The sequence below is a fragment of the Pristiophorus japonicus genome, chromosome 9 (genome assembly GCF_044704955.1).
Source record: "Pristiophorus japonicus isolate sPriJap1 chromosome 9, sPriJap1.hap1, whole genome shotgun sequence".
Taxonomy (NCBI): Eukaryota; Metazoa; Chordata; class Chondrichthyes; family Pristiophoridae; genus Pristiophorus; species Pristiophorus japonicus.
This window is the reverse complement of record NC_091985.1, coordinates 207,155,349-207,180,986: the sequence shown is the minus strand read 5'-3', so window position 1 is coordinate 207,180,986 and position 25,638 is coordinate 207,155,349. Positions and strand designations below refer to the sequence as shown.

At 51.4% G+C, this 25,638-nt stretch overlaps 1 protein-coding gene across 9 annotated transcripts in view; it reads right to left on the bottom strand.

Annotated features, from left to right (window-relative positions):
• Positions 1-348: 348 nt before the first annotated feature.
• The window catches only part of LOC139273508 (zinc finger protein ZFP2-like), a 119,599-nt gene continuing 94,309 nt past the window's right edge, over positions 349-25,638 (bottom strand). For 6 of the 9 annotated variants that reach the window (XR_011595150.1, XR_011595149.1, XR_011595148.1 and 3 more), the window contains one exon: positions 349-859. Coding sequence is in view for 1 of the 9 variants with exons in the window: in XM_070890416.1 (XP_070746517.1) it covers positions 21,771-22,529 (759 nt within the window). In the remaining 8 variants the exon portion in view is untranslated. Of the gene's footprint in view, positions 860-2,111; positions 2,183-12,610; positions 12,876-21,763; positions 22,843-25,638 lie in introns of those variants that run through there. The other 3 variants (XR_011595156.1, XR_011595152.1, XM_070890416.1) reach the window with 3 other exon arrangements.

Sequence of the window (25,638 nt, the reverse complement as noted above, 5' to 3'; positions counted from 1 at the left end):
TGAGGGGGCTTCACAAAATGTTTTCCCTCGTAGGGAATCTAGAACTAAGGGGCATAGTTTCAGAGTAAGGGGTCGGATATTTGAAACAGAGATGGGGAGGAATTTCTTCTCTGAGGGTCTTGAATCTTTGGAATTCTCTGCCCCAGAGAACTGTGGAAGCTGGGTCATTGAATATATTTAAGATTGAGATAGATATATTTTTGAACGATAGGGGAATCAAGGGTTATGGGGAGCAGGCAGGAAAGTGGAGTGCCCACAGTCAGAACATTTAAAAGGTCTCTCATCAGTGTGATCAAGTTGGTCTGTAGTGAGTTGGGATGAACAAGTGAATCTCTTCCCACACACGGAGCAGGTAAATGGTCTTTATTGCGAGCTCGCTGGCATGTCAGCATGCTAGACAATTGAATCACATTCAACATAAGGGCAGTTGAACAGCCTCTCCCTAGTTTTCAGCGGGATAGTTAATTGAATCCCTTCCCACGGTCCCCACATTTCCACGGTTTCTCCGTGGTGCGGGTGTCCTTGTGTCTCAGGTTGGACGATCAGTTGAAGCCTCGTCCACACACACAACACGTGTACAGTTTCTCCCGCTGTAAATGGTGCGCTGTTTTTCAGGCTGTGTAACTGGTAAAAGCTCCTTCCACAGTCAGTGCACTGGAACACTCTCACTCGGGTATGTGTGTCTCGGTGCTTTTCCAGTCACACTGATCTTTGAAATCTTTTCCCACAGACAACCATTTATTCTTCCACATGCAAAGTCTGATGATAGTCAGGTCTTGATAAATCGAGTGACTCGGTCAGAACATGAGGTGATGTTTGGTTTGTGTTTCTCGTTTGCAAATCATCCCGTTCTGATTCTCTGTAAAGGGAGTTTACAAAATACATCACTGTAATTATTGATAGAAATTCAGAACAGATAATTTTAGTTTCTATAGAACATTTTTTACTCTCTTGTTCCCCCAAAGCTGTAAATCCCCATCCCACACACTCTCCCTCCTCCCTGTGCTAAACTCCACACCCATCGCACCATCTCCATCATTTTATCCTCCGCTCCCAGTTTTCTCCCTCGCTCTACTCTGGCTGGATTCAGCTCACAGCCCCTGTGTGCAGAATGAGAATAAAAGCAATGAACTGATGATTTTCTCTCCTGGACACTGGGCTTATTTTGATGGACCAATAGGGTGATACTGTGTTGCCCCAGGGTCACCAGACAAGAATCAGAACAAGGCTTCCTTTCAGGGGCCACTAATATGGGGAGAAACATGTCGTCCAATCAAAGTGACAGAGACCCTGAAGCCCCGCCCACTCTTTGTTCCTGCCCAAAGTACTGCGCAGTCGCAGTGAGCCCCGCCCTGTCCAAGCTGGCGGCCTGTGAGCCCGCTCCCCCGGGCGGTCACTCACAGGGCCCGTCACCGGGGGGCAAACACGGGGCCTGTGGGCTCTTATTTGGCACCTCAGGCCCACACCAGGTGTTTATAAAGCTTCTAAACCCACCCACAGGACCAATCCATCCCCTGCACCCACAATCTGATAATTTTTATCCCAAGTAATATCGATACTATCTTGTTTGCTGCTACATTGGCAGAATCCTCTTCTGTAGTGAAGACAGAAGCAATGTACTCATTTAAAACCTCAACCATGCCCTCTGCCTCCACACGAATATCTTCTTTTTAATCCCTAACCATCCCTTGATTAAGGGGATAGATCAGACAGCGGTTCTGAAACAAACACTGCGGCCCGATAAGCCAATCGGCTATTTATGCAGAATGTTAAACCCCAGCCTGGAACAGCAGTTTACAAAAGCCCTGACTGTGAGTCCAGGATACAGACTCTCAACATTCTCTCCTCCTGGTTCCTGGCCCAGGGAAAGGCCGCGCATGCGCCCTGCTGCCCCCCCGGAGCCTGTCACCGGGAGAAAGCCCCGCAACTGCCGGGGACCCCGCTCGGGGAAAGGCCGGAGCCGCAGGTTCTTGTTCGGGGCCTGAGGCCAGCACCGGGTGTGTGTGAAGCGGATAATGCAGAGTGTTGTCTCTCGGGCCTGAGCCCACACTCGGTGTATGTGAAGCCCGTGGAGTTTATTAACCTGCTCCCTCCCTCCGCCCATCTCTCACCCGCTGTCGCCACTCCACCTCCCGCAGCCCGCACATGCTCAGCTCACACTGCCCGGGTGATTGACGGCAGCTCCCAACCAATGGGAAGAGCGGGGATGGGACTGGAGGACCGAGCGGGCGGTTGGTCCTCCAACCAATCGGAGTGTGTGAGGGGCGGAGCTTGCAGCTCCCAGTGGGCAGGGCTGAGCCCGGATCTCCCTCACTGTCTGAGCATGCGCGGGCGGGGAAGACATTGTTGTTGCGCACAGATGGACGCGCATGCGCGGTACGTCTCGATGTGTCACAATGGCACCATACAGACCCGGAGCTTTCCTTTCATCATCATCATAGGCGGTCCCTTGAACCAGGATGACTTGCTTCCACACGAGGTCACAGATGTTTCAACGAAGGACCCGATGTTCCAGTCCTGAACTCCAATTGAGGGGGTGGAAGATGCCTGTGTGTGGATTAACGTGTGCTGAACGTTGCACACCAGCCACCACACGGGCTTGACAGAGCCAGGTCTTGGTCCAGTGGCAAAGGGTAATGATTGATGGATGTTTTTGTGACTGGAAGGATGTTTCCAGTGGGGTTTCGCAAGGCTCAGTACTGGGTCCCTTGCTTTTTGTGCTTTATATATCAACGATTTAGATTTGAATATAGGGAGTATGATTAAGAAGTTTGCAGACAACACTAAAATTGGCTGTGTGGTTATAATGAAGAGGAATGTCATGGGCTGCAGGAGGATATCAATCTACTGGTCAGGTGGGCAGAGCAGTGGCAAATGGAATTTAATTCAGAGAAGTGTGAGGTGATGTACTTTTGGAGGGCTAATAAGGAAACATAGAAACATAGAAAATAGGTGCAGGAGTAGGCCATTCGGCCCTTCTAGCCTGCACCGCCATTCAATGAGTTCATGGCTGAACATGCAACTTCAGTACCCCATTCCTGCTTTCTCGCCATACCCCTTGATCCCCCTAGTAGTAAGGACTTCATCCAACTCCTTTTTGAATATATTTAGTGAATTGACCTCAACATTTTCTGTGGTAGAGAATTCCACAGGTTCACCACTCTCTGGATGAAGAAATTCCTCCTCATCTCGGTCCTAAATGGCTTACCCCTTATCCTTAGACTGTGTCCCCTGGTTCTGGACTTCCCCAACATTGGGAACATTCTTCCTGCATCTAACCTGTCTAACCCCGTCAGAATTTTAAACGTTTCTATGAGGTCCCCTCTCATTCTTCTGAACTCCAGTGAATACAAGCCCAGTTGATCCAGTCTTTCTTGATAGGTCAGTCCCACCATCCTGGGAATCAGTCTGGTGAACCTTCGCTGCACTCCCTCAATAGCAAGAATGTCCTTCCTCAGGTTAGGAGACCAAAACTGTATACAATACTGCAGGTGTGGCCTCACCAAGGCCCTGTACAACTGTAGCAACACCTCCCTGCCCCTGTACTCAAATCCCCTCGATATGAAGGCCAACATGCCATTTGCTTTCTTAACCGCCTGCTGTACCTGCATACCAACCTTCAATGACTGATGTACCATGACACCCAGGTCTCTTTGCACCTCCCCTTTTCCTAATCTGTCACCATTCAGATAATAGTCTGTCTCTCTGTTTTTACCACCAAAGTGGATAACCTCACATTTATCCACATTATACTTCATCTGCCATGCATTTTCCCACTCACCTAACCTATCCAAGTCACTCTGCAGCCTCATAGCATCCTCCTCGCAGCTCACACTGCCACCCAACTTAGTGTCATCCGCAAATTTGGAGATACTACATTTAATCCCCTCATCTAAATCATTAATGTACAGTGTAAACAGCTGGGGCCCCAGCACAGAACCTTGCGGTACCCCACTAGTCACCGCCTGCCATTCTGAAAAGTCCCCATTTACTCCTACTCTTTGCTTCCTGTCTGACAACCAGTTCTCAATCCATGTCAGTACACTACCCCCAATCCTATGTGCTTTAACTTTGCACATTAATCTCTTGTTTGGGACCTTGTCGAAAGCCTTCTGAAAGTCCAAATATACCACATCAACTGGTTCTCCCTTGTCCACTCTACTGGAAACATCCTCAAAAATTTCCAGAAGATTTGTCAAGCATGATTTCCCTTTCACAAATCCATGCTGACTTGGACCTTTCATGTCACCTCTTTCCAAATGCACTGCTATGACATCCTTAATAATTGATTCCATCATTTTACCCACTACCGATGTCAGGCTGACCGGTCTATAATTCCCTGTTATTTCTCTCCCTCCTTTTTTAAAAAGTGGGGTTACATTGGCTACCCTCCACTCCATAGGAACTGATCCAGAGTCAATAGAATGTTGGAAAATGACTGTCAATGCATCCACTATTTCCAAGGCCACCTCCTTAAGTACCCTGGGATGCAGTCCATCAGGCCCTGGGGATTTATCGGCCTTCAATCCCATCAATTTCCCCAACACAATTTCCCGACTAATAAGGATTTCCCTCAGTTCCTCCTCCTTACTAGACCCTCTGACCTCTTTTCTATCCGGAAGATTGTTTGTGTCCTCCTTAGTGAATACCGAACCAAAGTACTTGTTCAATTGGTCCGCCATTTCTTTGTTCCCCGTTATGACTTCCCCTGATTCTGACTGCAGGGTACCTATGTTTGTCTTTACTAACCTTTTTCTCTTTACATATCTATAGAAACTTTTGCAATCCGCCTTAATGTTCCCTGCAAGCTTCTTCTCGTACTCCATTTTCCCTGCCCTAATCAAACCCTTTGTCCTCCTCTGCTGAGTTCTAAATTTCTCCCAGTCCCCGGGTTCGCTGCTATTTCTGGCCAATTTGTATGCCACTTCCTTGGCTTTAATACTATCCCTGATTTCCCTTGATAGCCACGGTTGAGCCACCTTCCCTTTTTTATTTTTACGCCAGACAGGAATGTACAATTGTTGTAGTTCATCCATGTGGTCTCTAAATGTCTGCCATTGCCCATCCACAGTCAACCCCTTAAGTATCATTCACCAATCTATCCTAGCCAATTCACACCTCATACCTTCAAAGTTAGCCTTCTTTAAGTTCTGGACCATGGTCTCTGAATTAACTGTTTCATTCTCCATCCTAATGCAGAATTCCACCATATTATGGTCACTCTTCCCCAAGGGGCCTCGCACAACGAGATTGCTAATTAATCATCTCTCATTACACAACACCCAGTCTAAGATGGCCTCCCCCCTAGTTGGTTCCTCGACATATTGGTCTAAAAAACCATCCCTTATGTACTCCAGGAAATCCTCCTCCACCGTATTGCTTCCAGTTTGGTTAACCCAATCTATGTGCATATTAAAGTCACCCATTATAACTGCTGCACCTTTATTGCATGCACCCCTAATTTCATGTTTGATGCCCTCCCCAACATCACTACTACTGTTTGGAGATCTGTACACAACTCCCACTAACGTTTTTTGCCCTTTGGTGTTCTGCAGCTCTACCCATATAGATTCCACATCATCCAAGCTAATGTCCTTTCTAACTATTGCATTAATCTCCTCCTTAACCAGCAATGCTACCCCACCTCCTTTTCCTTTTATTCTATAAACAGGCTATAAACATTAAGCGGTAGGCCACTTAATAGTGTAGATGAACAAAGGGACCTTGGAGTGCTTGTCCACAGAACTCTTTTTTGGGGGAAACGAAAACAGTAAATCGTGGCCCCCCGATCTGGGGGACGCACCAGACATTTACAAGGTCCTTCTTTTTTGTTTTTTGTATTTTTTTTTGTTTCTTTGTTTTTTTTTAAAGTTTTTTTTTGGGCACTAAAATCATATATATTTTTCCCTACAAGTGCCCCCTACAAAAGGGGAGGGGACACTAAAAACACCGGCAATTAAAACAAATTAAACTTTAAAACATAAAGTCAAATTAAAATTTGGTTGCCGGGCGTGATGATGCGGAAGGCCGCGAACGTACCAGTGGACACCGCGTGCTCCATCTCCAAGGACACCCTGGCACGGATGTACGCGCGGAAGAGAGGCAGGCAGTCAGGTTGAACGACCCTCTCGACCGCCCGCTGCCTGGACCGGCTGATGGCACCCTTGGCCGTGCCCAGAAGCAGTCCTACGAGGAGGCCCTTGGACCTACCCGCTCCCCTCCACACAGGGTGCCCAAAGATCAGGAGTGTGGGACTGAAGTGCAGCCAAAATTTCAGGAGCAGCCCCTTTAAATAAGAAAACAGGGGCTGCAACCTCATGCATTCAATAAAAACATGGAACACGGACTCTTCCAGACCGCAGAAATTGCAGGCGGCCTGGGAGCCCGTGAACCGGCTTAAAAATTTATTGCACGGCACTGCTCCGTGCACCACCCTCCAGGCCAAGTCCCCGATAAATACTGGGAGGACTCCCGCGTAGAGTGCCCTCCATCGGGGACCCCCGCCTCCTCCGGACGGCAAGATGGTATGCCATGGCGTGTCCGGACGGCAGGCAAGGATTTCAAAGGTGAGAGTGTGCAGGAGCAGCCCGTACAGGAAACCCCTCCGCGCGGAACTGAAAGGCACGGAGGGGATTTCCTCGAGGCGGCTCAAGTTGTGAGGTGCCGGCTCCCGAGGGAGGTTCCGGGGTTTGGCGCCGATGAGGAATTCCGTCCGGACGGGGGTCAGTTCCGACAGGATCTCCCCACGTGCATGAGCCTCCTCGATGCACCTAACGGAGTCAGGGCCCAGAGCTGTTTTTAGCGACTTGATGGCATCGGCCGCGCGGCGGACGTTGGCGGAATTTAGGCGCTGCGCCAGCGTGTCTGGCGCCATCCAGCCCGCTCCTCCGCCATCGAGCAGGTCCCTGACTCTGGTCACCTCACCAGCCACAGCCCTCTCGTCCGACCGCCACCTAAAACCTCGGTCGTGGAGGTACGGATTCCCGAGCAGCGGCTCCTGCAGGACAGCCGCTATTCCAGCCGGTGGAGAGCTGCGCTTGGTGGAGACTTTGTTCCAGACCCTGGTGAGTTCCTTGTAAAAGACAGGCAGTGCCTGGAAGGCGGTCCTGATGCCCCCCAAGCTCACAAACAGGAGCTGCGTGTCGTAGTTGAGACCGTGCTGCTGGCGGAAGAAATACGTCGCCAGAGCACGCCACCTAGGAGGGGGCTCAACGTAAAGGTATCTCTGCAGGGTCTGAAGATGGAATATCGCGAGCTGGGTGCTGGCGCACACCAACGACTAACCGCCCTCCCCAAGCGGGAGACTCAAGACAGTGGCAGAGACCCAGTGCTTCCTGTTGTTCCAGAAGAAGTCCACCAGCTTCTTCTGTATCTTGGTGACAAACGCAGGGGGAGGGGTCAAAGTGACCAGCTGGTACCACAACATGGTGGCCACCAGCTGGTTTATGACTCGCGCTCGACCCCTGCAGGACAGCACTCGGAGCAGTCCTGTCCAGCGCCCTAGGCGAGCGGCGACCTTGGCCTCCAGCTCTTGCCAGTTCGCTGGCCAGGCTTCCTCGTCGGGGCTAAGGTAGACTCCCAGATAGAGGAGATGGGTCATGCTCCAGGCAAAAAGCCTGAGCTCCTCCGGCAGGGAGTCCACCCGCCACTGACCCACCAGGAGTCCGGAACATTTCTCCCAGTTGATCCTGGCAGAGGATGCGGCCGAGTAAATCTCCTGGCACTCACGCATCCTCCGCAGGTCAGCGGGATCGTCTACCGTGAGGAGCACGTCATCGGCGTAAGCCGAGAGGACGACCTCCACGCCCGGCCCTTGCAGAGCCAGTCCCGTCAACCTCATCCACAGGAGGCGCAGGAAAGGCTCCACGTAGATGGCATATAACTGGCCGGACATGGGGCATCCCTGGCGCACCCCTCTCCCAAAGTGAAAGGGCGCCGTCAATGACCCGTTAACCTTTATCAGACACTCCGCGGCGGTGTACAAAAGTCGGATCCGGGCGACGAAATGCATCCCGAACCCGAAAGCACGCAGATTTCTGAACAGATAGTCGTGATCCACCCTGTCGAACGCCTTCTCTTGGTCGAGAGATAGGAAGGCGGCCGACAGACTAGCCTCCTGGGAATGATGGATAAGGTCCCGGACCAGATGGATGTTATCATGGATTGTCCGGCCCGGGACCGTGTAGGACTGGTCGGGGTGGATCATGTGGTCCAGCACGGCGCCAAGGCGAGCAGACATCGCCCTGGCGAAGATTTTGTAGTCCGTGCTGAGGAGGGAGACCGGGCGCCAGTTCTTAAGGAGGCGGAGATCGCCCTTCTTAGGCAGCAGGACGATGACTGCCCTGCGCCAAGAGAGGGGCATCTCCCCGGTCGCCAGACTTTCCCCCAGGACCCACGCGTAGTCGCCCCCCAGGACGTCCCAGAACGCCCTGTGGAACTCCACGGTCAGCCCGTCCAGCCCCCGGGCTTTTCCCCTCGAGAGCCGGGCGAGGGCGCCGGTCAGCTCCGCCAGGCTTAGCGGAGCTTCCAGATTTTCGGCGCCCTCCGGGCTGACCTTCGGCAGGTCCTCCCACAAAACTCTACGCGCTTCCTCGCTGGATGGCTCCGGAGAGAACAGAGCCCCGTAATATTCATGGGCCCTGTTGTTGACGCCCTCCGGATCCAAGACGAGAGAGCCGTCGTCGGCCAGCAGCATCAAGAGCTGCTTATGGACACTCTGTCTTTTTTCCAGCTGGTAGAAGAAGGAGGAGCCGCGTTCCAGATCCCGCAGGAACCGGATCCGCGACCTCACGAACGCGCCTCGGGACCCGACGAGCTGCAGGTCCTTCAGCGCGGCCTTCTTCGCTTTGTACACCATCCACAGGGCCGGGTCCTCGACGACTTGACTGAGACGGGACTCCAGTTCGAGCACCTCTTTTTCTAGGCGCCCGACCCTGGCTGCCCGCCTCTTGGTCGACCCCCTCGCATACTCTTGACAGAAGACGCGGACGTGAGCCTTGCCCACGTCCCACCATAGCCTCAAGGAGGGGAAGCCCCCCTGCTTCCTACTCCAGTCGGCCCAGAAACGATGGAACGAGTCCAGGAACCGCACGTCCTCCAGCAGCTGGTTGTTAAAATGCCAGTACGCGGACCCCGTCCTCACGCGGAGCGAAGCGAGCTCCGCCCACACCAGGTGGTGGTCCGAACACGGCACCGGCCGCATGGAGGCCGCTGGGACGCAGGAAACGTACGCCCGAGACACGTAAATGCGGTCGACTCTGGACCATCCTACTCCAGGCCTCACCCAAGTAAAGGCGCTGCAGTCGGGATGGAGATTTCGCCAGACGTCCACCAAGTCGAAGGACCCGACCAGGTCCCTCAACTTCTCCATCGCCGTCATGCTCTGCGGGGCACCGGAGCGGTCCCTCGCCTCGAGGGTGCAGTTAAAATCCCCCCCGACGACAAAGCAGTCGCCGACATCGACGGAGCCAAGAAAAGCGGACACCTCTTCGAAGAAGCGCGTTTGCTGCGGTCCGGGCTGAGGGGCGTACACGTTCATGAGATGGAGCGGCACGTCCCCCAGGCGAACCATTACGTGCAGCAAGCGGCCTGGCATGGGCTCCTCGACCCCCAAGATCTCCGGCTGAAAATGCGGGGCCAACAAGATGGCCACCCCACAAGAAGTGGTAGTGAGGTGGCTCATGCGGACCTCTCCTTGCCATTCCAGGAGCCACGTGGCTTCGTCTCCCGGAACGGTGTGGGTTTCTTGCAGGAAGCACACTGCATATTTCCCCTCCCGCAGGAGCGAAAAATTGTTAAATCTACGGCGTGCCTCTCTGCCGCCGTTGATGTTGAGGCTGGCTATGGTTATCTTCATGACTAGAGCATAGTGCAACCTCTACCTAACCTATTGTGGGGGTGGGAGTGGAGTCGTTTGTTGACCTCCACTCCTTCAGCAGCCCAGCGAGGAACTTTTTGAGCCGGCGCAGCTCAAGGCCTTGTGCCTTTGATAAGGGCCCGCCCGCGGCCATGGTTTTAGCGGCGGCGCGGACGGAAGCGATGAGCAGCCCCGGCTCGGACCATCTTTCCCGGGCCAGATGGGTTCGGTTGCGGCTACCCTGGCTCTGGACCAGAAAGTCCCGGAGTTCCTCTATGGGAATGAGGGGGGACTCAGCGGCGGGCACGAGGAGATCCACCGCCTCACTGGTGATGGACTCGAGATCTTCACCCGCGTCCTCCACCGAGTCCCCGTCCTCCTCTGGGAGGTCGCCGCTAGCAGCCGGCCCGTCGACCGCACGAGGTACGGCAAACAGCCCGGCCACTCCATCCGGCCCTGGCTCTGCCCCAATCACCACCCCCAGGATCGTCGACAGAGGAGTCCCCACTGGGCTCTTTTAAAAATGGTGCTGGGTCAGGAAGTGACAGCGGAAGGGGTTCCTCCTCCGCCCCAGGAGCCGGGGAACACGGACAGACCTGGCCAAAGTAATGTTCCAGGTCCTCCAAGTACCCCAGCTCCAAAGTCGGGGGCGAGGGTTGTGGTTCTTCCCCCTCCCCGCCGCCACCTCCCGGCCCAGCGTGTACAGATTCATTAAAATTGTTAATACTCTTTATTTCTGCCAAGTCGAGCAAATCCCGGGGGAAGTTGGATAAAGGCTGGGCGGGCTCAGGTTCGGCCTTTTCGGCCCCGCCCACCTCAGTCCCCGGGACGCTCGACCCGGCGGCAACGCATTCCTCCGCTGGCCCCACGCCCCCCACGACAGGCAGATCCTCCACGCCATCCCCGGGAGGCAGAGGCTGGGCAGCCTCGACTGCCTCACCCTCCCCGGGGACAGATTCCTCCCGTCTACGGCGCAGTTTGGGTGCGCTGGTGGGGGACGCGGGACACGCGGCGGGCACCGACTCCTCCGTGGAGGGATGTTGTTCCCCCTCCGCCTCATTGGAGCGGTGCCTCCTTTTGTTCCTGGGGGTGCGCGGAGGCAGGGAGACCTCCATGTCTGCCGAGGCCTCCCGCTCCGCCACCCCCCTTTTTCTTTTCTTGCCCGCGCCAGAGCCCCTCTGCGGTATTGGTCAAGGGCTCGGGCACGGGCTCAGGGCTCCCCGCGCTCGCCGATGACTGGGTTGGGCTGAGCGCGGTGGTCAAACTTTCTGGCGCGCCTCGAGATGTTTCACCTTCCTCCGTGCCTCCCTTCCGATCGGACGCTCTCCCTCCCCCCCGCCAGAGGCCGTGAAAAAAAAGGCCCCCGACGATGCCCGCGCACCTACGGCTCCAGGCACGCGGACGCTACTAGGGGGAGGGGTGGCGGCGGCGCCAGCCTTGGCCGCCTTCGGTGATTTGGCGGCCTTGGAGGCGGGGCAGTTCTTGCGAACGTGCCCCACCTCCCTACAGGCATGGCACCGCACGCTGTCTGACGTCCAGAAGACGCGGTAGGCAGTCCCCTCATGCACCACATTAAATGATCCCTCTGTTGTCTCCTCCCGCGCCAGCCGGACAAAGAGCTGGCGGCGGAAGGAGAAGATGTGGCGCAGGCTGTTCTCCCTGAGGCCGAGCGGTATGGGGTTGATCCCTAACCTTACCTCCCCCAGTTGGTGCAGGTGAGGGAGGAGGAGCTCAGCGGGAACAAAGGGCGGGACGTTTGAAATGATGACCCTCTGCACGGTGGCCTCGAGAGGGTCCACCGGCAGGAATGTCCCGCCCACCGTGAGCCCCTTTTCAAGGGCCAGGGACACCGCCTGCTCCGACCCCAGGAAGAATACAGCCTTCCCAGACATCTTGGAGGCTGCGACAATAGCCGAGGGGCCGACTATCCCAGCCATCGCCCGCACGCACTCCTCAATGCTCATTGTGGGGTGAGTGTAGCTCTTGACCCTGTGTTTCTTAGTAATTAGTCTGAATGGTGGCAGGGCAGCAGGAGGCGCAGGAGGCGCCGTGGATGTGGACGCCGCCTGCGCATAAGTCTTAGCTGGCCCTGCCACCAGCGTGGATGGAGTTGCCATCACGGGGTCCCTTTAAGGGCTACACCCACCCCAGAGTCACAGGCCTTAATGGTCTTAAATTGGCCTTGTTTGAATTTCTGAGCAGAGGAGCTCTCAATGAGGCACACCTCTCCCCTAGTTGACAATTGGGGAGGGGCTTTGCTCCCTCTGCTCAGTTGTCTTAATTGTTTTTCCAATTAAGGAGGAAAGGGCTCTCAGAGAGAGAGGGGAGAGACAGAGAGAGTGACAGAGAGAGAGGGAAGCTGTGAGGGCAGGTCTCCCCTCACAGCGATGGGTGGGTGTTTTTCTGGGGCGCACTCCCTAGATGATGGAAAAACAAAGCAAGGCACAGTCTTATGGGATGGTTTTCGGGTGGGAGGAGAAGATGTCTTCACCTGGGACAGCTGGAGCCACCCAGGCACACACTCCCAACGATGTTTAATAGGGTGATTAGTAAATCTTCAGCCAGGTAGCTCCAGCTATCCCAGGCTAGGCAATGGGGGAGGGGTGCTTCAGTGGTGTGTGAGGCCTAGCTGTAAGCAAGACCCCCACACACTTCCACACACACACCCCCGCGATGTTCCGGGCCTCGAAGAAAATCTTCTTTTCTCCCCCCACCAATAAAACAATGTCTTTCGGGGAATGCACCAACACCCACCTGTAGAATGTTGTAGAATCTCCCTCCTTTCATACAGGTTGTTGCTCTTTTCCCCCTCTCTCCAACTCTTTGTAGCAGTAATAAAGTTGATAAATTTTTCTGCTCTCCTCCTCTCCCTCTGGATGTTGAACTGCAGTAAGCCAGCCCTTTCCTCCTCTTCCTGGGCTGGTCTCAGGGCTCACTCCAGGCCTTCCAGACAGGAGCTTCAGCAGGGAGTTCCTTCTCTCACTACAGCAGAGCTCCAACTGAATAGGCCGCGCCTCCAAAGCTCCACCATTGGTCCACAGATCCCTGAAAGTAGCAGGCCAGGTGGATAAGGTGGTTAAGAAGGCATATGGAATACTTGCCTTTATTGGTCGAGGCACAGAATATAAGAGCAGGGAGGTTATGTTTAAATTGTATAATACTTTGATTAGGCCACAGCTGGAGTATTGCGTGCAGTTCTGGTTGCCGTGTTATAGGAAGGATGTGATTGCACTAGAGAGGGAGCAGAGGAGATTTACTAGGATGCTGCCTAGAATGGAGAATCTTAGTTATGAGGACAGATTGGATAGGCTGGGTTGGTTTGTTCTCATTGGAACAGAGGAGATTGAGAGCAGACCTCATTGAGGTGTACAAAATATTGAGAGGCCTGGACATAGTGGATAGTAAGGGCCTATTTCCATTGGTGGAGGAGTCTATAACAAGAGGGTAAAGTTTTAAGGTGGTTAGTGGAAGCTTTAGGAGGGGATTTGAGAGGGGGCTTCTTTACACAGAGGGTTGTGGGGATCTGGAACTCGTTGCCTGGAAGAATGGTGGATGCAGAAACCCTCACCACTTTTAAGAGATGGTTGGATAGGCACTTAAAGTGCAGTAACCTGCAGGGTTACGGACCTAGAGCTGGTAATTGGGATTACACTGGATGACCTTTTGTTGGATGGTGCAGATATAATGGTAAGTACTGCAGGGAATAGAATACTGCCAGGGTGATGATCTGGACTAGTTTCGATCGCCTGGATCGGTCGGAGAGGAATTTTCTCTTTTTTTTTCCCTAAATTGCCCTGGATTTTTATCTGGTTTTCACCTCTCCCAGGAGATCGCATGGCTCCGGTTGGGGGTGGAGTGTGGAATGTTTCAGTATAAGAGATAGCGCAGTTGTGTGAGGTGTACTGATTGGGCTGGGTACTCTTTGCCTTTCTGTCATTGTTCATAGGTTTATATGTAACCTTTAGGGCTGCTGCCCAAGGGCTGTGTGGCTCTTTGTCGGCCGGGGTGGCCAATTTTGGATCCAACTTGCTTCTTTGTCCTGGATCCCATGGACTTTAACCTTCATGACCAGTATACCATGTGGGACCTTATTAAATGCCTTGCTAAAGTCCATATGTACTACATCGTATGCACTACCCTCATCAACCCTCTTGGTTACCTCCTCAAAAAATCCAATCAGCGACAAGGAGAAAGGAAACAAAACAGGCTCTGGCTGGGTGGGGGGTGGGGTGGGGCATGGGGGGAGGTGGGAGGGAGCCAAAAATTGGCAGCGGTTACACTGTGAAATTGTTGAACTCGATGTTAAGTCCAGAGGGCTGTAAAGTGCCTAAACGAAAGATGAGGTGCTGTTCCTCGAGCTTGCGTTGAGCTTTGCTGGAGACCAAGGATGGAGAGGTCAGAGTGGGAGTGGAGTGGAGAATTAAAGTGACAGGTGACTGGAAGCTCGGTCACACTTGCGGACTGTAAGTTCATTTTGTATGTTGTTTACCCTGTCAAACCCTGTAAGAATTTTGTATGTTTCAATGAAATCACCTCTCATACTTCTGAGCTCTAGATAATATCGGCCGAATCCACTTAATCTCCCGTGATTGGACGATCGGTCGGGGCGAGGGGGAGTGGGTGTCGGGTCTCGGGTCAGGGTGGGGGGGGGGGTTAGCGGGTCTCGGGTCGGGGCGGGGGGGGGAGCGGGTGTCGGGTCGGGTCTGATCGGCGGGGGGGATCGGGTGCCTGGTCGGCGGGGGGGCGGGGAGCGGGTGTCGGGTCAGGTCTGGTCGGCGGGGTGGGGGGGGAGCGGGTGTCGGGTCGGGTCTGGTCGGCGGGGGGGGGGGAGTGGGTGTCGGGTCTGGTCGGAGGGGGGAACAGGAGCTGGCCGTGGGAGGAGCCTCATTCACGCAGCCCCAGTGAGGCCATTCAGCCAGGGCTAGGGGCTGCGTGCTTTGGGCCCCTCCCACACAGTTCGGCGCCTGGTGCTACTGCACTTGCGTGCCGACTGTAGCGTGCAAATGCAGAGGTCCCGGCACTGTTTTCAGCGCCGGGACCTGGCTCCGCCCCCCCCACAGCTCGTGCTGGCTGCGCCGAGGGCCAGAGGACCTGTAAGTAGGTGGAGAATACCGGGGATTTTTTTAGGCGCCGTTTTAGGCGCGAAAAACAGGCGCCCAGCTCGAAACTTGGGCCCCATATTACAGGAAAGATGTGAGTGCACTGGAAAGGATGTGGAGAAGATTTACAAGAATGTTGCCTGGACTGGAAAATTTTGGCTATGAGGAAATATTGGAGGTGCTGGGTCTGTTTTCTTTGCAACAGAGGAAGCTGAGGGGAGACCTGATTGAGGTTTATAAAATTATCTGGAGCCTGGATAGAGTGGATAGGAAGGATCTGTTTCCCTTGGCAGAGGTGGTCAACAACCAGGGGGCATAGATTTAAAGTAATTGGTATGAGATTTAGAGGAAATATGAGGGGAAATTGATTTGCCCAGAGGGTGGTGGGGCTCTGGAACTCACTGCCTGAAAGGGTGGTAGAGGCAGGAACACTCACCACATTTAAAAAATACTTCGATGTGCACTTAAACATTTCCTAACATAGATGAGACTGCACACAGGGAGGTTAAAGTAACAGTGACCTCAGTCTTTATTAAGACACTCCAGATTCAGGAATAGGCCTTAGGGGCCGGCTTATATACAGTGCTCCGAAGGGATGCTGGGATTCCTTGGGATTTCAGGGGATGCACTCCCTGGTGGCGGAACATGGGAGTGCATGCTTTACAGATACACAACATCACTCCTCCCCAAAGTCAAAGTGAAAACTATTTACAAGGTGAGGCGGTCGGGAGCCTTTCTTTCCCTTGTGGACCGCCTCGGTACAAATGTCTGTTCTGGTGTGTTGGCTGTGCCCTCGCTGGGCTGGCATGTTGTTGGCCCTGCAGGGCTGCTGGGTGAGCCTGGCCTTGCTGGGCTGTTGGGCATGATGGGTTCAATTTCCTGGTCCGGGGTGGTGTCGTTGATCCTTTGGGTGTGTGTTGTGGGCTCGAAAAAGGTGGTGCCTGATGTGGGCTGTTCAGAGCAGTCTGTGAACCGCAGCCTCGTTTGGTCCAGGTGCTTTCTGCAAATTTATCCATTGTCTAAGTTGACTACAAACACCCTGCTCCCTTCTTTGGCTATCACTGTGCCCGCGATCCACTTGGGACCATGTCCATAGTTTAGCACATACACAGGGTCATTCAGATCAATTTCCCGTGACACAATGGCGTGACCATCTTTTACATTTAGTTGCTGCCGTCTGCTCTCTACCTGATCATGCAGGTTGGGGTGAACCAGCGAGAGTCTGGTTTCAAGTATCCTTTTCATGAGTAGCTCAGCCGGGGGTACCCCCGTGAGCGAGTGGGGTCTCGTGCGGTAGCTGAGCAGTACTTGGGACAGGCGGGTTTGGAGTGAGCCTTCTGTGACTCGTTTAAGGCTCTGTTTGATTGTTTGTACTGCCCGCTCTGCCTACCCATTGGAGGCTGGTTTAAACGGGGCCCAGGTGACATGTTTGATCTCATTGCAGGTCATGAATTCTTTAAATTCAGCACTGGTGAAACATGGCCCGCTGTGGATGGCAAACATGGGCCTCAGGCTTTCAATGGTGGCGGTGGCAGTACTTCCCGACATTATTTCACATTCAATCCATTTTAAAAAGCATCCACCACCACCAGGAACGTTTTACCGAGAAACGGGCCCGCATAGTCGACATGGATCCTCGACCATGGCCTGGAGGGTCAGGACCACAAACTTAGTGGTGCCTCTCTGGGCACGTTGTTCAACTGAGTACACATGCGGCATTGCCATACACAGTTCTCTAAGTCAGAGTCAATACCGGGCCACCACACGTGGGATCTGGCTATCGCTTTCATCATTACTATACCCGGGTGTGTGCTGTGGAGATCCGAGATGAACGTCTCCCTGCCCTTTTTGGGTAGCACTACGCGGTTACCCCACAACAGGCAGTCTGCCTGAATGGGCAGCTTGTCCTTTCGTTGCTGGAATGGCTTGATTAGCTCTTGCATTTCAACGGGGATGCTGGCCCAGCTCCCATGCAGTACACAGTTTTTTTTACTAGGGACAGCAGAGGATCTTGGCTGGTCCAAGTCCTAATCTGGCGGGATGTGACAGGTGATTCACCATTTTCAAACGCTTCCATGACCATCAACAAGTCTGCGGGCTGTGCCACCATCAACAAGTTTGCAGGTTGCGCCATTTTCACCCCCATGGTGGACAATGGTAGCCAACCGAGAGCACCTGCACAGTTCTCGATGCCTGGCCTGTGGTGGATGGTATAGTTATACGCTGATAGCGTGAGTGCCCACCTTTGTATGTGGGCTGAGGCATTAGTATTTATCTCCTTGTTTTCAGCGAACAGGGATATGAGGGGCTTGTGATTGGTTTCCAGCTCAAATTTGAGGCCAAACTGCCACTGATGCATTTTCTTTACCTCGAACACACACGCTAATTCCTCTTTCTCAATCATGCTGTAGGCCCTCTCGTCCTTAGACAAGCTCCTGGAGGCATATGCGACTGTTTGCAATTTGCCCGCAACGTTAGCTTGTTGTAATACACACCCGACTCCGTACGATGACCCATCACATGCTAGCACAAGTCTTTTACACGGGTTATACAGTACAAGCAGCTTGTTGGAGCATAAAATGTTTCTGGCTTTCTCAAAAGCAATTACTTGTTTTTTCCCCATATCCAATTCTCACCTTTATGCAATAACACATGTAGGGGCTCTAAGAGGATGCTTAACACCGGTAGGAAGTTACCAAAATAGTTGAGGAGCCCCAGGAACGACCGCAGCTCTGTGACGTTCTGATAGCCTCTGTCTTGGCATATGTGGGCCGAATGCCATCCGCCGCAATCTTTCTCCCCAAAAACTGCACTTCTGTTGCCATGAAGATGCATTTTGACCTCTTCAGCTGCAGCCCTACGCGATCCAGTCACTGGAGGACCTCCTCCAGGTTTTATAGGTGCTCGACGGTGTCCTGACCCATGACCAATATTTTGTCCTGAAAAACCACCGTGCTTGGTACCGACTTGAGTAGGCTCTCCATGTTTCTCTGGAAGATCGCTGCAGCCTACCGAATTGTTGACTCTGCCCAATCTTATTATTCTCTAAGTGCATGTTACCATGTTGTTAATAATAGAATCGAGCATTTTCCCTACTACTGATGTCAGGTTAACTGCTCTGTAGTTCCCCGCTTTCTCTCTTCCCTCCTTTCTTAAATAGCTCAGTTACATTTGCTATCTTCCAAACCACAGGAACCATTCTAGACTCTGGAATTTTGGAAGATGACAACCAATGCATCCACTAGTTCTATAGCTACCCTTTTCAATACCCTAGGATGTAGGCTATCAGGTCCAGGGATTTTATCGGCTTCCAGTCCCATTAATTTCTCCAGTACCATTTTTTGATGAATATTAATTTCTTTCAGTTCCTTATTCTCGCTAGACCCTGGGTTCTCCAGTAGATCCAGCAAGTTTTTTGCACCACTTTCCATGAAGACAGACATAAAATATGCATTTAATTTCTCTGCCATTTCCTTGTTCACATTATAATTTCTCCTGTCTACTGTAGGGGAAACACATTTACTTTTACTAAACTTTTCCTTTTTACATACCCATAGAAGCATTTGAAGTCTGTTATTTTGTCTCTCACTAGTTTACTTTCATATTCTATTTTCCCTTTCTTAACAATTTCCTGGTCCTCCTTTGCTGAATTCCAAAATCTTCCCAATCCTCAGGCTTACTGCTCTTTTTGGCAACATTCTAAGCATCTTTCTGTCATCTAATACTATCTTTAACTTCTCTTGTTGGCCACGGTTGGACCACTATTCTTGTGGGATTTTTGTGCCAAAAAGGAATGTGTGTTTGTTGTAAATTATGTATTAATTCTTCAAGTGATAGCCATTGCTTTTCTACCATCATACCTTTTAATGTAGTTTCCCAATCTACCTTAACCAACTCTCCCCTCATACCTACATAGTTTCCTTTGTTTAGATTTAAGACCCAAGTTTCAGATTTAACTAAATCACTTTCAAACTTAATGTAAAATTCTATCATATTATAGTCACTCTTCCCTAAGGGCCCCTTTACTATAACGTTATTAATTAACCCTTTCTTATTGAACAATACTAGATCTAAAATAACCTGTTCTCTAGTTGGTTCCTCAACATACTGATCTAGAAAACCATCTTGTATACTTTTCATGAATTCGTCCTCCACACTATTACTGCAAATTTGGTTTCCCCAGTCTATATGCAGATTAAAGTCCCCCATGATTATTGTATTACCTTTGTTACATGCACCTCTAATTTCCTGATTTATACTGTGCCCTACATTACCACTACGGTTTGGGGGCCGACAAACAACTCCGACCAATGTTTTCTGCCCCTTGCTGTTTCTTAGCTCCACCCAAACTGATTCTTGATTTTCTGAGCTAAGATCCTTTCCCTCTACTGTCTTTATCCCATCCTTTACTATCAGGGCTTCCTCTTCTCCTTTTCTATTTTGCCATCTCTTCTAAAAGTTATGTATCCTGAAATATTTAGTTCCCAACCGTGGTCACTTTGCAACCACATCTCCGTAATGGCTATTAGATCAAACCTATTAATTTCTATCTGTTCTACTAATTCATCTATTCTGTTGAGAATTCTTTGTCCATTAAAATATAGTGCCTTTAGCTTTGACTTTCTTCTATTTTTCCTTGATGTCTCCTTAGTCCGTAATGCCCTATTACCTTTGTTACTCTCTCTGTCTCTTCCTGACCCACTCTGCTTATTGTTATCCAAAACTCTGCTTTAGATCCTTGACATGTCTCTTGTTGCTTTTTCTCTGAATCTAAACCGTGCTGTACTTTCCTGGATCTCCCCACCCCGCCTTCAATAGTTTAAAACCCTGTTTACTGCCTTAGTTATTCAATTCGCCAGGACACTGGTTCCTGCCCAGCTCAAGTGAAACCCATGGCAAGGGAACAGCTCCCTCTTTGCCCAGTGCTGGTGCCAGTGTCTGTAAAGCATAACCCCTGCCTCCCACACCACTCTTTGAACCATGCATTTAATGTTCGAATCTGCTTCTCCCTGTAACAATTGGTGTGGGGTTCAAGTAACAATCCAGAGATTATTACCTTTGCGGTTCAGCTTTTTCATTTGAACCCCAACTCCTCCATCTCTTTCAGCAGAACCTAGCCCTACCTATGCATTAGTCCCTACATGGTCCACGACAACTGCATCCTCCCTTTCCCACTCCAAGTTCTGACTCTGATCTGCCCCAGGGAGGGGGCAATGTGTGATGTCCCTGTGGGGTGCAGTGTCTGACCCTGAGCTGCCCCAGGGAGGGGGAAATGTGTGATGTCCCTGTGGGGTGCAGTGTCTGACCCTGAGCTGCCCCAGGGAGGGGGCAATGTGTGATGTCCCTGTGGGGTGCAGTGTCTGACCCTGAGCTGCCCCAGGGAGGGGGGCAGTGAGTGATGTCCCTGTGGGGTGCAGTGTGTTCAGTGTCTGACCCTGAGCTGCCCCAGGGAGGGGGCAATGTGTGATGTCCCTGTGGGGTGCAGTGTGTTCAGTGTCTGACCCTGAGCTGCCCCAGGGAGGGGGGCAGTGAGTGATGTCCCTGTGGGGTGCAGTGTGTTCAGTGTCTGACCCTGAGCTGCCCCAGGGAGGGGGGCAGTGAGTGATGTCCCTGTGGGGTGCAGTGTGTTCAGTGTCTGACCCTGAGCTGCCCCAGGGAGGGGGCAATGTGTGATGACCCTGAGCTGCCCCAGGGAGGGGGGCAGTGTGTGATGTCCCTGTGGGGTGCAGTGTCTGACCCTGAGCTGCCCCAGGGAGGGGGCAATGTGTGATGTCCCTGTGGGGTGCAGTGTCTGACCCTGAGCTGCCCCAGGGAGGGGGCAATGTGTGATGTCCCTGTGGGGTGCAGTGTCTAACCTGAGCTGCCCTCGTTCCTCCTGCTTGAGTCACGCACCTCTCAGTCGGAGTTAATTGGAGGGACAGCGTCATCTACTGGACACAGGAGGTATTTCAAGGCACATTATGTCCAGCGCCATCCCAAAGAAATTCAAAGCCAAACTGCAGATTCCATTAATTTTATCAATTGTTGAACAAAGTTTAGCTCAATTTGTTGCAGCTTTCAGTACTTGAAGAAATCCCTTTAAAGAGTGAAGTATAGATGTCTCCACAAGATCCTGCAAATCCCCTGGGAGGACAGGCGCACCAACAGCCGTGTCCTTGACCAGGCTAACATCCCCAGTATTGAAGCACTGACCACACTCGATCAGCTTCGCTGGGCAGGCCACATAGTGCGCATGCCAGATACGAGACTCCCTAAGCAAATGCTTTATGCCGAGCTCCTTCATGGTAAACGAGCCAAAGGAGGACAGCAGAAACATTATAAGGACACCCTCAAAGCCTCGTTGTTAAAGTGCGACATCACCACTGACACCTGGGAGACCCCGGCGGCAGACCACCGAGGTGGAGAAAGTACATCCGGGAGGTCGTTGAGCTCTTCGAGTCTCAACGCAAAGAGCATGAAGAGGCCAAGCACAGGCAGTGGCAAACCAGCCCCATCGAACCCTTCTCTCGACGAATGTCTGTCCCACCTGTAACAGGGTCTGTGGCTCTCATATTGGACTGTTCAGCCATCAAAGAACTCACTTTGGGAGTGGAAGCAAGTCCTCCTCGATTCCGAGGGACTGCCTATGATGATGAGATGCAAACACAATTAGTATTATTTTTATCTGACCCATTTCCCATTGATTAATTGGTCAAATATCCAGAATATTAAACTCCAGCCCAGTTATAGGGTAATCAATATCAGAAGAAAGAAACCCCAACGGTCAGAATGAACACGATTCAGTCTGGGATAACAGTAGTAGCCAAACCCTGCAGTCACTTGTGAACTCGCTGGTGTCTCAGCAGGTGGAATGATCGAGTGAATCGCTTCCCACATACAGAGCAGGTGAACGGTCTCTCCCCAGTGTGAATGCGCTGGTGTGTCAGCAGGTGGGATGACTGAGTGAATCCCTTCCCACACTCAGTGCAGGTGAATGGCCTCTCCCCAGTGTGAATGCGCTGGTGTGTCAGCAGGTGGGATGACTGAGTGAATCCCTTCCCACACAGTGAGCAGATGAACGGCCTCTCCACAGTGTGAACTCGCTGATGCACCAGCAGGTGGGATGACCAAGCGAATCGCTCCCCACAAACGGAGCAGGTGAACGACTTCTCCTCAGTGTGAACTCGTTGGTGTATCAGCAGGATGGATGAGATAGTGAATCCCTTCCCACATACAGAGCAGATGAACGGTCTCTCCCCAGTGTGAACTCGTTGGTGTGTCAGCAGGCGGGATGACACAGTGAATCCTTTCCCACATTCAGAGCAGGTGAACGGTCTCTCCCCAGTGTGAAATCGCTGGTGAGTTAGAAGGTTGGATGAACAAGTGAATCCCTTCCCACACTCAGAGCAGGTGAATGGTCTCTCCCCTGTGTGAATTCGCTGGTGAGTTAGAAGGTGGGATAACCGACTGAATCCCTTCCCACAATCAGAGCAGGTGAACGGCCTCTCCCCGGTGTGACTGCGTCGATGAATTTCCAGATCAGACGGGGAAATGAATCTCTTCCCACAGTCCCCACATTCCCATGGTTTCTCCATGGTGCAGGTGTCCTTGTGTCTCTCCAGGTTGGATGATCAGTTGAAGCCTTGCCACAAACAGAACACATGTACGGTTTATCCCCGCTGTGAATGGTGCAATGTTTTTTCAGGCTGTGTAACTGGTTAAAGCTCTTTCCACAGTCAATGCACTGGAACACTCTCACTCGGGTGTGTGTGTCTTGGTGCTTTTCCAGTCACACTGATGTTTGAAATCTATTCCCACAGACAGAACAGACAAACATTTCTCCTTCCACATGCAAAGGCCGATGATATTCAGGTCCGGAGGAATCGAGTGATTCCGTTTGGTTTGAGTTTCCCGTCTGCAAATCCTCCCCTTGGAAAAGGAGTTTACAAAAATCATTACTGCAAGTACAGGGCAGAAATTCAGAACACACAATTCTAGATTCCATGGAACATTTTTTCCTCTCTTGTTACATAGAAAGATAGAAAATAGGTGCAGGAGTAGGCCATTCGGCCCTTCGAGCCTGCACCACCATTCAATAAGATCATGGCTGATCATTCACCTCAGTACCCCTTTCCTGCTTTCTCTCCATACCCCTTGATCCCTTTAGCCTTAAGAGCCATATCTAACTCCCTCTTGAATATATCTAATGAACTGGCATCAACAACTCTCTGCAATAGAGAATTCCACATGTTAACAACTCTCTGAGTGAAGAAGTTTCTCCTCATCTCAGTCCTAAATGGCTTACCCCTTATTCTTCCTCCAAAGCTGTAAATCACTGTCCTAAGCACTCTCCGTCCTCCCTGTGCTGAAATTCAAACACATCGCACGTCTGAAGACAGCGTATCCTCTGCTCCCAGTTTTCACCACCAACTCTGTCTGGGTTCAGTCCCACACTCACTGGTACCCCTCCCCTGAAAGTGCTGACTCTGGCTGGGTTCAGTTCTACACTCACTGGTTCCCCTCCCTCTCCTCCCCTGAAGGTGCTGACTCTGGCTGGGTCCAGTTCTACACTCACTGGTTCCCCTCCCCTGAAGGTGCTGACTCTGGCTGGGTTCAGTTCTACACTCACTGGTTCCTCTCCCTCTCCTCCCCTGAAGGTGCTGACTCTGGCTGGGTTCACTGGGATCCTGTAGCCCCGCCCATACTTTGCTCTTTTGCAAAGATGGCCACACATGCGCTCTACGTCTCGATGAATCTCGGTGGCGACGCATAAACCTGCAGCTTTCCTATAATAATAACTTTGATTTATATAGCACCTTTAACGTAGTACAATGTCCCAAGGCACTTCACAACAGTGTCACAAGACCAGTTCACCTAACATTTGTCCCAGGACATTTGGAAAAGCATAATTCAGTCAAGCAGAGTTAGCATGGTTTTTATCCTGCTATGGCCCCAGCTTCTGATACACGCTTATGTTTATAGATTCTGTCCCTTCCTGTTCCGTTTTTGTTTCCCCCAATGCTACCCTGCTCTATTGCCTTCACCTTATTCTTTGAGCTTTTAGGTTTCTGCTCACCTGAACCCTACCCACCACTGATTACTGTAAGGGGTTTTCACAGGGTTGTTGTTGTGCCTTGGGTGTCTCTCTCTGGGCTTCTGCCCTCACAGCTTATGCCTGGCCTGTGAGGTACCCTGAGTGCTGCAAGAGCACCCCTGGAGAGACTGTGTCCACAGCTTATGAAGGGGGTTTTGAGACTCGTGCGTCCCCACAGCTTATGCCTAACCTGTGAGGCACCTGTGAGTGTCAAACACTCCTAACCCCTTCTTCCCTAGCCTGTGACACACAGTTGAGCGTTTTCGAGGCGCTCCTAGCTTCCCTTACACGGTTCTGACATAAGACTCACGATCAGGAGATGTAATACAATAGAACTGAGACAAGGTGATTCCAAGAGGAACTTTAGGCTTCCAATTTATTTGGCAAGGTGTAACTCAACAAACAGCAATACACCAACAAAACAATCCCCCTAAATCCCACTAAACGGACACAACGAAAATCTTTACACCAGTTTAGCAGTACAATGCCCAACCTCCCACCTTTCCTGGCCTAACTGAGTTGGGAGTTCTGGGGACCAGAGGTTATACTCACTACTGTGCCTTCTGCAGTCTGGTGGTTTGTTTCTTCTATCTTCAGTGTCTTCGGACACTGGTTTTCCTTCCGTGTCGAGAGGCCTGTGGTTGTGGTTGTTGAATCACCAGGGCAGGGAAAATCATCACTCCTCTTTTCTCACTACGTCAGAAACCCCTTTTTTATAGCCAGATTATCCAGTCCGCCTCTCCTGCTGAAGTCGATTCTTCTCATTGGTGGACTTTTGATTTTGAAAAATGCAACAGTTTGAGGTTTTTAGGTTTTTTTCCCCACTGATCTTAACCTACTCAAGGTTTGAGTGGGTGTTGATTGCATTGGCCTCCTGTAGCCATTGTGCTAGTCTGGCCTGAGCCAGATATTTCTATGCCTGATGAAAAAGGTGTTGGAATATGTATGTGGCATTGTTTAAATGCTAATGTTTTCAAGGGGCAAGTTTCGAGGGTATACAGTTCCCAGACAATTTGATTAGTTCCAATGTCCAAACTGGCCCTTTTGATATCGACTCCACCCCTTTTCTTGCAGACCTTTAAAAAAATCCCAAATTCGATTAAAGTTCATAGTTTCTTCCATGTGTACTTTAGGATTTCAAACTTTCTGGTAGATAGTTCCAAATTAAATTCCCTTTCCTATGAGTCCAAACACTGAGGGGGGAGGGGGTCTCCATTTGTGTTCCAAAGTTTTCCTTCCATCGGTTTCAATTCACAGCACAGACTGATCCCACAGCCCTTTTCCTTCTGGGTAAAATGAGGGGCTTTTCGCCCTCCCCTACATAATCCCCCATCTGACACAGTCAGACACCACTCGAGTGTGTCAAAGTTCAGGGTGGTGAGAAAACCCTAGGTCTCCCAAATTGCCCAACTTTCCCCAGTTTAACTCTAAACTGATCCCGTCGATATATATCGTAATTCCTTTTAACACGGTACTAAACATAGAAATCCAACAGGTTACAATACACGACAGCAACATACATATATGTACTTAAGGTTACAGCAGTAATTGTACATTGAGTCTCATTTCAGTCTCAAACGTAAAAAAAAAAAACCTGCCCTGCAAACTCC